A 12,024-nucleotide genomic window follows, 5' to 3' on the forward strand; every position below is an offset into this window, starting at 1 on the left:
AGCTACCCAGTAATCCATCAAATACGTGCACATGCTCATTAATCAGACACGCTGGGTTTGCTGGTGCATTTGTTTTTCATATTCTCTCATGGAGTCTTTATTACTCCAGCCGAACAGCATTTGTAGCTTAGCCCTGTGAGATGCAGAGACTACCGTAATGCCTAGACTTTTTCCTGTTCTTTAAAAACCACTAAAGGGTTTTGCTGCATATGTGACGTGCCAAGTCAGCATCTCTGTGTGATCAAGATTTGTCAGTAAAGTTTAACTTTAAGGGTAAGGGTAGGCTTAGTCCTTAGACCTCCTAAGGTGTTTTTTTTTTTTTTAAATCAAGCGTCCTTGTGGATATGTGGGTGGATAGTAACCTATTCATAGAGCTTATGGCAGTGAAACAATCAATAATACTCATCAAATACTCATCAATCAATGTATTTTTAAAGACTTGTTTATATAAAAGGATGTTCCTAGCTTTCTATGCTCTGGTCAAGCTCATGCTTAAAATGTATTAATTATAACTTATTTTATCTATTAATGGCATACTGTATCTAAGGCCCTGTTTACACCTGGTATTAAGATGCTTTTTGGTTGATCGAATCACAAGTGGACGATGCTAAATACAGGTGTAAACGGGGTCTAAAGAGTTTTTAGCTTGTCCACTTTCAGCCACTTAGTCGAAAATGCATTCGACCAGATTGATTTCGTTGAATGCGTTTAAACAGCCACAAAAGCCTTCTCTCCCCCTACCAGTGTTGCCAAGTCTGCGGTTTTGGGCAGAATTGGGCTAATTTTACACTGTTGCCGTGGATTGTTTTTTTTTTTTTTTTTTTAAGTTCCCCTCTAAAAAAGTACACAGGAAAATCCTAGTAATAAATTATAAATTAAAACAATATTCTCAAGAAAACATGAAGACACACTTGAAAATCTTAATAAATTACCACAATTCACCACAAAAGAGCACCCAGGGACATGGCAAAAATTACCTATGATCCCCGTCTTTAAAAACTATTCGTTTAATATTTCATTCAAAAATATTGAGACGTTTGGTGGCAAACTACCGCTGTATCTGACTTTGATTTGGTGGCACTGATATTTATTTAATGACGTATCCAAGTGAACCGATGGATATATTTCCACATTTAGCATCATTTGACATTTCAAAAGTAATGAAAAGCCAATGAAATGCACTTGACGTTGGTTTTATTACACTCTCTGCTCTCTGATTTCCATTCAACCCTCAACCTCTTAATATTTCCTGTCTCCCAGACATCTGCGAGTCACTATTAATGTGTGTAGTTGTGTCTGGCAGTCCAGTCGCCCTTCATACCGGAAAGTGACACAAGACAAACATCAAGTTCTCTTCATTCTCTCTCCGAAAGAAATGCAGAACACTAAAGTTAAATTATGCTATTTCTCTGAGTCTGTGTAATCATTTCAAGCCCTGGCTGTTTGACATGTTTATGAGATTGTGCTGTGACCAAATCTGAGTATAGTGCAGCTTTTTATTAAGTCCGTTTGTTTTTCTCTTATTTTGAACAGGAGAAAAGACTGAAGGAGAAAGCAGCTCGGAGGGAAGCGGACCAACAGCAGAAAGAGGTACGTCAACCGGAGCTCAGAGTCATCTCAAAAGTGGTAACATCTAGTTAGATATTAATGATGAGTGCCGGCTTTGTATGTGAATTAAGGTTTTAAAGCAATTTTGACATTTTCAAAGGTTCTTAAATGGTTTCTGATTTGAAATGAGGAATTCCTGTCACAGGGAGTCAGAGGAGAGAGATGCCCCTCAGTCTCTGGCCTTTCCCTCCCGCAGACAGCCCATAATTCATAGGCTGGCAGCTGTCATGTGTCCCTTCTCTCTCTGCCTGTCCTCACTGGGGGATTGAGCTCTGCGCATCCATATGGAAATGCAGCTGCTGCTCTCCTCTCGTTTGTCATCTGATCAATGCAGCGGACTGTCCAAGAATGCGAGACTATTCATCACCTCCCTAACAATGAATCTCAGCGCTCTTTTAGCATTCATTCATTCCTTCGACTTAACAGCCCAACTGGTGGTCGATCTGTCTGTCGTTACAAGTAGTCCAGATTAATTTAGAGAGCTATTGAATCGCCCTTTTTGACAGCATATGCTGTAACAGATAGCGGTTCTGCTTCATTTCCTGTCAGTTTCGCTTCTTTTGGTGCTCCTCTCGAGACGTTTGAGGAAATAGATGGACCTTTCAGAGTCTTGTTGTTCAATCGGCGGCAGTCATCACAGAGATATTAATTAATATCACACCATCTGTTTACTAAAACTTCTCTTCAAAATACTCAGTTTTACCTTTCCTAAATATCTTTATTTCAGCAAGAGGAATTTTAAATTCCAGGCCTGGAAAAGTCATTGCATAAATACATTTTTAAAAACATCATGGAAATTAATGTAGTGAATATATTATTTATTTTAGAGATGCATAGAATATTGGCAGCATAACTATTATTGGCCAATGTCAGCTTATTTTTTATTTTTGAGATATTTATCAGCCATTATTGGATATTAAATTGTTTCTGATAGCATCTATCTAACCAGCATGCCAGAAGTCCCTTATTTGTTTTCTAATTCAGAAGTATATTTTTGTAAATTTGCTATAGAAAAAAAATATTTATCCAAATTTCATATTGTACATTATAATGTAATGCCTGAGTCAACTATTCACAGCACATATACACAGCTCCGTTCGAAAGTTTGGGGTCTGTAAGATTTTTTGATGTTTTTGAAATTCTTCTGCTCACCAAGGCTGCATTTATTTGATCAAAAATACTGTAAAATGTGTACTGTTGTGAAATAATATTACAATTATAAATATTTTTTAAAAATACGTAATTTATTCATGTGATTTTCAGCACCGTCAGTGTCACATGATCCTTCAGAAATCATTGTATTGAAAACCGTTTTGCTGACTTTTTTTCTGGAAACTTTTTTTTTTTTTTTCAAGATTTTTTGATGAATAGGAAGTTCAAAAGAACAACATTTATTTAAAATGGAAAACTTTTGTAACATTATAAATGTCATTGCTCTTACATTTGATCAATTGTATCCTAGCTGAATAAAAGTATTTATTTAAAAAAATATATATATAATATATATATATATACTCTCTCTATATAATATATATATATATATATATATATATCAATTTATATATATATATAGAGAGAGAGAGAGAGAGAGTATATATGTATATATATGTGTATATATATCAATTTATATATATATATATATATATATATATATATATATATAAAAATAAAAAAATTCTAACTGACCCCAGATATTTGAATGGTAGTATAGTATTATTGTAGTTTTTTTTAATGCATATTAATGTTTTTATTCTTTTTGTTTGAAGTTCTTGCTTTATTCCAGATGCTAACCTCCCGTTTTTGGCTGTTCTCGTAATCTGGCGTTATTCAGTGCACATAGAGGCATCTGTTCAAAGCGCAGGTCTGTCAGCAGAATTCAAATAGGTTTTACAAAGCATGATTAGATTACAGCACAGGCAGAAGCACCGCTGAATGCAGAGTATCCTGTACCTGAACAGACCCCTTATCAGGTCCAAGTACAGATATACACAGTCCCCTGTAACCAAATCTTTGACGGCAAAAAAGGTTGGTCTACATTGTATATTTTTCAGTCCAAGTGCCACCCAACTTAGACAGAAAGACATTGTTTAACTGATGTGTAAAGTGACCAACCACAGTTCAATTTGCATGTTTCATTATGTTGCTTTATCTGAAATATATTACAATACAAGATTGGCACAGAAAGTTCAGTTTCTACCAATCTAGGCAGTCTGTTTAGATGTACATAGTACCTATACTTATGTGAATTTACACAGTGTGGATGTAGATTTATGGGGTTTTTGTGAAAGAAAGAAGGAAGGAAAGGTGGTTTGGCCACAGGTATTCATTTTTCTGTGTTACTTAAACCAAAGAAGAAAAGGTCAGAACATGGGGTCAGACACACTGTACCAGGAATAAGAAGCTTGCCTGAGGGCACAGGAGGTCAGTCTGAAGGTGTAGCAGGCCAGTGGGGAAAATAAACCTGGTTGTGGCTGGCCCAAGGTCAGATTTGTTAGGTTCCTAGTAATTTTAAAGAACAGAGACCGAGCTGGAATCACTTCCTTCACCACTGCCGCTATAGAAAATGTTCACTATTTGGTTCTAAATGATCAAAGAGTGGGCAGTCAAAAAATACAGCTCGGGTCCTGTGGTCCAGAATGACAGGAGTGGAACACACACATTGCGGAAGCGGGTGGTAATGGTCAGAAATTCAACGGGAGCAAGATTAAAGGAATGATTTATCCAAAAATGAAAATTATCCCATAATTTACTCACCCTCAAGTCATCCTAGGTGTATATAGGTGATCCTAGGTGACTTTCTACTTTCAGCCGAACACAATCAAGTTTTTGAAGCTCCCAAAAGTGCATCCATCAGTCATAAAAGTAATCCATAAGACTCCAGTGGGTTAATAAATGCATTCTGAAGCAAAGCGATGGGTTTTTGTAAGAAAAATATCCATATTTAATACTTTATAAACTATAATCACTGGCTTGCGGCAACGGCCATATGCGCATTCATGAGAGAGTCGAGTTATAGTGGAAAGTTGACCTCTGATCCACCGTAGGCGTAGCGTTAGCTTAGGTGAGAATTGATGAATGCGGAAGCACAGAGGATAGAGTAAAACAAAACGCCGGTCATGAATTAGAAGTCTAAAACGAGAAGTTTTAAAGAAAAATACTGGAGGATTTCAATAAAAGAGAAGCTACGTCATATATATATTTTTTAATATAACTCTGAGTTCGGCTGAAAGAAGTCATATACACCTAGGGTGGCTTGAGGGTGAGTTATTTATTTTCCTTTAAGAAAACAGTCCCTCGCAGGGCTCTACTGCCTATGGCCTCAAGAAGGAATACATGGAGAAATCAATTAGCATTAGCCTTCAGCTCAAAGGCAGTTGCTCAGCTGGACCCTCTCGGATTCAGTTTTAATGTTTGAAGTATAAGTAATAGATACACTCTCAGAAAATATGTGCAAAAATGTACCTTTACAACAGCTTTTCACTGGGGCAATACCTTAAAGGGATAACTTTGTAACTTATCTCTAAATGTACCTATCATAGTAGTCTAGAGTGAATAGAAAAGAAAATATTCATGGCAAAAGATGCCATGTAATATACCAGATAATAAGTAAAAATATAAAGTATAAATATAAATCTGAAAATACAGAATGTAATTTATGTATTTCCTGTCACACAGGAGAAAAAGAAAAGAACTGCTGCTGCTGCTGCTGCCGCTGCTGCTGCTGATAATGATGAGGATGAGGATGATGATGAGGAGGAGGAGGAGGAGGTGGTAGCGTATCTGTCAGGTGCTGATGAAGATTTTGACCCCAGCACCCTTCCTGACCCAGACAAAGTGTGCGACTCTGAGTCCTCCTCCGAGGAAGATGGGTAAGAATGAAGCTTTTGTGAACAACATGAATGACTTTCATCATTTTCAAAGGTCGTGCTGCATTTTAAAGCACTGAAATTCATCTCAATGAAAGTCGATTGAGTTTTTTGTGAAAAGCTAGGAGCGTTAAAAAGGCACAGGACATGGCCTAACTGATATTGATCCTCTAAAATACGAAGTTTCTAATTGTGTAAAGCTTCCTATTGAATCCCTATATTTGAGAGTTGAACCAAATATCATATTTTCCCATCCTCAATGCGTTGCGGAGGTATGCAGTGCTTTGTGTTAGTTGAAAAACCATTACACCAGTAAATCAAGCCAATCAGTCCGACACCACATCACGAGGCCGTAATTATTCTGAAATGAGGAATTGATTCTTCTGATACTTAATTACCGCCTCGGCTTTCTCAGCTCTCTCTGCTTGTATTGAGTTTGTAGCGTTCGATTAGACTCAGGCATGCTGATCCGGTGTTCTTTTTGTACTGAGGTCCGCTGCAGAATTGCCTCTCAGAGGAGTAATCCCTCTACAGGGGAAAATGATTCATGATGATTCATTTTCCCCATGGCAGCATTAAGATCAGATTCTTTAGTTGGCTGTAGATAATCTATAAAATGCCTAATTACATCCAGATTTAAAGTGAGAGGTAGGACCATACGTTATGCATTTTTTCACTCTCACCCTCTCTTTCTAACGCTCGTTTTTTGTCTCTCTTGTAAACCCTGATCACATCCTCTGGTGTCCTTTGCCGTCGATCTTTCCATCTGTCGGCCTGCACCTTTATGTCTCTGTTTTTCTGTCATTCTTTCATGTACGCACATTAGGACTCTCGCCGACACACACAAACACTTTCAGTGTAGCTGTGCAGGTGATACGGCATAGACCGCAGCAGTGGCTCTGATTAATGACTTGGTGCGGGGTGTTTACTGCATGGCTACACTTACCGAATGCAAGAGAGGCTCCAGCGCTGTAAATCTGATAAATCTCTCTTTCTTCCTCTTCCTTTGGCTCACTCACCCACTTTCTCTTCCGTCATATCGAAGGCTGGTGTTCGGGACTGGAGCCAGAGGCATCACTAACCCTGAGCTCTTTCCTGTTGCGGTACCTGTCTTCCTGCTTTGCTGTCTTGACAGATACCCCCCCTCCCATAAATCTAATGGGATCTTATTGGCCCTGCTTCACCTCTGCCCCTGCCAGCGCTTTGTGTCCAGAATAGCAAGATGCTGTACAAGTCTTTGGGAGTATTTCTTAAAGGGAGAGTGCAGACAAAATGAATGCTGAGTTACAATGAAATGAATGATTCTTCAGTTTATGAAGGTTCATGTGAAAAGCATCAATGTTTGTGAATGATTCAGTTGATCTGGTCTTTCATTTACGACTCTCTTCTCAAAATATTCATTCTCAAGTTTAACTGACTGACTTATTGATCCTGTCACAGCAGTTCCAACAACTAAGAAACAACTAAGATCCAACAACTAGGGCTGCATGAATAATAGAAATTAAACCAATATACAGTGTTTATCATTTACAGGGCTCAACAGTGCGAGCATTTCTAAAAATAGATCTAAGTGAAGAACTGAAAAATCTTAAATGTAAAGGGGTACTATAATGTAGAGCCATGCGCGGGACTGATTTCTTAAACCCGCACCCGCCCACTCCCGCTGTGTGTCTGACCAGGACCGCCCGCTCCCGCAACCTGCGTGTTCCACTCCCGCCCGCGCCCGCAATGTTTGTGTCCACTCCCGCGGACTTTCTCTCAGAGCTTGTGAAAAATGTAGGGCTACACAAACACTCGACTAAATTCGTTCAAGTTAACATCCAGAATAACAGACATTAAACATGATCTTGTTTAAATAAGATGAAGTAGCCGCTAAACCAAAGCACCACACTTGATAAAAACATTGGGTATTTTAAACATTAACTGTTAAAACAAAACCACAGCTAGCGGCACCTCGGTTTTTAAACGCAGGCTACTGCATACACACTCACCAAACGATTAACTAAACAAACAGTTTGACTGTTATATAAGAAATAACTTTAACTTATTAAAAGAAACATATAGGACTTAGAAAATAGGCTAGATATACTTTAAACAAATTAAATACAAAATGAAATAATAAATAAAATCCCTCAAAAAAATCTCAGGTTTCACATTCACAATAGCTTGCTTAACAGGCTATTGCGAAAAAGAAAATAAATAATACTAAAAAATAAATAAAAATAACGTAACCTACTTAACAAACAAATGAATTTGATCACTGGGCCTTGCATTGCTTACTCCATATTACTATGAAGGAAAATTATATTGCTGACTGACTGCGGTCCCAGACTTGTGCGTCTTTCTTCTAAGATCCGCCCACACACACTGAATGCCCTCTCTGACGGCGCACTAGATGCAAGAATGCTCAAAATAAAATGCGCAAATTTTGAGAATTGTTTCCAGATGTCTGACTTGTCTTGCTTTGCTTTTGTCAAGTAAACAGCCGCTTTAATTTTCTTCTCAACTTCATGTGTTGACACCATTTCTATTACACGCCAAATACCACCATTTCCCGTGGGTCTCCCGCAAAATTTTCTGACCGCCCACTCCCGTGAGATTTGCGTTGGGTCCTGTTAATCTTTTGTGCAAATCCAGCGTTGAATTGACCCTCGTTTGTGAAGCAGTCTGTTATAAAACAGCATTGTAGCAACACTCAGCTACAACAACTTTTCCTCTTCTCTAAAGCAGCCCAACATGGACTTAACCCCTTTGTTGTGTGTTCCCGGGGGCAGAGTTTATGTAAATTTTAGGGTTTGTGATGTCACTAACCCAGGAAGAAGCTCGTTGTAGTCCCTACCAGCCTTTTGTTGTAGTCCTTAAACAGAGAATTCTTTAAAAGAAAATATCTCCCTTTGCATTGAACTTTGAGCGTCGTAACTTTGCAGATGTTGTTTATGCTCTAACAGCAATATTACACTAAAGTTAAAAAATTGAAATCATAATCAACCACCCCTTTAAGAGGTCTTAAAGGCAAAGTAGTTTCTGCGACACTAATGGCATGCTTCACGCATCCCCCAACTCAAATACAGCTCTTACGGATGCTTGTGAAGGCATGTCTTAACAGGTAAAAGTAAGCTACTTTCAATAAATGGTCCAACATATTAGGAATACTTTTAGCTGTGTTGCTATGTGTCATGAGTAAAATTAACACTGTCTAGAGCGAACATGAGCGTCTCACTTATTAAACCCATCCAGCGTATCTGCACTGAGCATATTTTTTGACATGATGCTCCACAGCTGTTTGAGGCAGATATACATCAAAGTAAACATTATAAACTGGTACATTTGTCTTTCTGAACAGGTGCATAATGATGCTGTATGATATTGAAGTGTCCATTGTAGCGCTTTGCAATGCAATGCCCCATACGAAAAGCAAAATTTGGCTTGCACTTCTGTAAATGAAGCTGAATGTCTTTTCCCATGTAACGTGTCAGCCATGGTCCCACATCGTCTAAACACCCTCTGGCTCTGCCTGTTACAGTAGCCACGCCCCAAACTCACGCTATAGGTTGAGCTGGAAAGAGACTGACGATTGCTTATTATCTACTGTTGATGAATTATGACAATGTTTACATAATTATTAAATAAATAGTTTTAATATTGAAATATTTTTTTTTAATTATAAGTTTTTAGCAGAGGTGCTTTATTTAGCTAGTCAATTTTGAAAACATAGTTTTGCACATCCCTAATCCTGAGTCATTGAGCTGGCTGGACATAGCCAGTGATTTAAAACTCTGTATGACCAGAAGCCCTTAACAGCCTAATGATGTGTGCTAGCTGTAACCCTGACTGTTATAGACCAGAGCATAGATTTTTCCACCTCTAGGTGGTCTCTGCACAGTCTATGGACAGATCTTTAATGATATTAGTTGTCCAGGATATACATGAGTGCACAATTTGAGTCTTAACTCATTTAATTAAGTTAGAACCATTTAAGACCTTCTAACTTAATTAAATGCTGTGCTGATCTGTCATCATTCCTGGTTTCTTCATGGTTTTACGTAGAAGAGCTGTGCAGAACCTACTTTAGATGAAATCCCTGCTAGATATACATGAGTGCACAAATGTACTGATCCTTCCCATCCCATCTACATATCTCATTGCATATGAAACCTTATGAGCTATTGCAAACAGTTCAGGAAGGCACAGAAATTTCTCATCATAGCACCCAAAGTTCGCACAAAAATACAATTTCTGTCATTAATTACTCACCCTCATGTCGTTCCAAACCCGTAAGACCTTAGTTCATCTTCGGAACGCAAATTAAGATATTTTTGATGAAATCCAAGAGGTTTTTTTTATCCTCAATAGAAAGCAATGAAATTACCACATTCAAGTTCCAGAAAAGTAGTAAAAACATTGTTAAAACAGTCAATGTGACTACAGTGGTTCAAGCTTAATGTTATGAAGCGACGAGAATAATTTTATCCCAGTGCTTCTGTGATAATATGAATATTTGTAACAGAGAAATAATGATACTGTGTGATTGAAAAGACTGTTTGTTAAGCTGTTTCATACCAATACATTCTCTGGGTCAGACTGGAATGTTCCAGTGTGATTTTGTCATTTTAATAGACATAGGCAAATCATTGTCATTTACAAATAAGATCGCATGGGTGCTTGAATCAAGATTGTGATCTTTTAACGATTAATCATGCAGCTCTAGTGGAAGTTTAATACCATTTCCTTTACAAAACATAGTTTTTGCTATAAATCAGACCAGAGGACAGCTTTTCACACCTCTTAAAAGGACTTTAATAGTATTAGTTGCTCTGGATGTGCATGAGTGCAGCCCTAACTCATTTAATTAAGTTAGGAATTCTCTGCATTGGCTATCAAGGTCACCCGCATGGGCCAGTACATTGAAAAAACCCTTTACCTCATAGATGTTTTTAAATGCATGTTGATGGTAAGAACTGTCAACACCTCCCAGATGTATGAGAATTTTTTTGATAGTCATTTCAATAATGCAGTACCCTGTTCCAAGTCTTATTTGAAACATTTTCTTAAAGATATCAGTGAATAAACCATCCAAGCAACCTTTAATATTCAGAATATTTTAATGTAGTGAAACAAACAATTTTCAAACATTTTTTTATTATTATTTTAGAAACAAAAAATGTGAAGGTAGGTTCTTAAATGGTTTTTACTTTTTACTTTTTCATTAACTTGCACTACTTACAAGTTTAGGGTCAGTAAGATTTAATATTTGTATTCAGCAGGGAGGCATTCAGTTCATCAAAAGTGTCAAAAAGGACATTTATAATGTTTCCTTTTCAAATAAACGCTGTTCTTTTGAACTTTCCATTCATCAAAGAATCCTAAAAAAAAATGTATAACGGTTTCCACAAAAAATTGACCGTTTTTAACATTGATAATAAAAATATGAATGTTTTAAATAATATTGATAATAAAAATGTTTCTTGAGCACAAAATCAGTATATTATAATGATTTCTGAAAGATCATGTGACATGAAAGATTAAAGTAATGGCTGCTGAAAATGAAATTGAAATGGGGTGACACAGCTGACACATCTTACCCCACTCTCCCCTGTATATCTAGCCTGTCTTCCTGTTGTATTCCATTTTCACATCTGTGCATTAACCCTTGTTTTATCTTTGTCTTTGCAGCGATTCATCAGACCACGGAGGCAAGAAGAGAAGTTTCAGCAGCGACAGCAGTGAGGATGATGATAGTGATGAAGAAGTACAGCAGACACAGGTGGGCAGGAAGAAGCCCAGGAAGGAGTCCACAGTAACTCCTCTGGACACTGGCCTCTCGCTGGCCGAAGACGAGGAGCTTGTGTTGCATTTACTGGGCAAACGCAGCTAGTTCCTTTGGGAACAGGTCCCTGTACCCATCTTCCCCTTCAGAGTTCCTTATTCATTGTATGTTGATTAATAAAAATGCCCCTTTACTAATAAAATTTATCGTGATTGTGGAAACTTTAAGATTGAGTGCCACACATATCTTTATGTGATTTATTGTGTGAGTGTGCAGGTTATAATTTCCTTTCCTGCCTCTTTCCTTCTTTACATCCTCTCCTCCTCAAGACAGGAATTGAATTCTCATGTGGCGTCTTGCCAGACAGCCTCAAATTACCTAAAAACTCCTGTTTTGTAGTGAAGCAAAAAAAAAAAGGAGCACAGCTGATGCCAATCCTGATAGAGAATCGCTGTTAAGTCCCAGGTGCCATCTATAACCTATTACTGTTAAACTGCTCTCATTATTTCTGGTTTGAATACTGTCTTCCTGTCACATTGAACTGTCACCTAATGTGTGATTTACTCTCCTTCATTTCTGTCGGAAATGGAAATGGAGGATTCTCGAAGAAAACTTTAGCGACTGTTGTCCCCTATTCAACACAAATTTATCTTTTTGAATTGTCTGGTTGTCTGCATTTAGCTAGCTCATGTCGGGAAGGAGATTGGATTGGGTTTTTACAAGACAAATAGCCACTGTTTAGCACCAGCATAACCTTGCATTGTGTCATAGTGACCTTATTCA

The 12,024-nt window shown here is 37.7% G+C and overlaps 1 protein-coding gene across 1 annotated transcript in view; it reads left to right on the forward strand.

Annotated features, from left to right (window-relative positions):
• Positions 1–11,468, forward strand: part of ddx10 (DEAD (Asp-Glu-Ala-Asp) box polypeptide 10) — a 30,110-nt gene extending 18,642 nt beyond the window's left edge. Inside the window, exons 16-18 of the mRNA XM_051878140.1 lie at positions 1,534–1,590; positions 5,284–5,477; positions 11,148–11,468. Of these exons, the coding sequence (XP_051734100.1) occupies positions 1,534–1,590; positions 5,284–5,477; positions 11,148–11,349 (453 nt within the window). The 3' untranslated portion in view covers positions 11,350–11,468. The remainder of the gene's footprint in view (positions 1–1,533; positions 1,591–5,283; positions 5,478–11,147) is intronic.
• Positions 11,469–12,024: the final 556 nt, after the last annotated feature.

Source organism: Ctenopharyngodon idella, chromosome 21 (genome assembly GCF_019924925.1).
Source record: "Ctenopharyngodon idella isolate HZGC_01 chromosome 21, HZGC01, whole genome shotgun sequence".
In the NCBI taxonomy this organism is placed as follows: domain Eukaryota; kingdom Metazoa; phylum Chordata; class Actinopteri; order Cypriniformes; family Xenocyprididae; genus Ctenopharyngodon; species Ctenopharyngodon idella.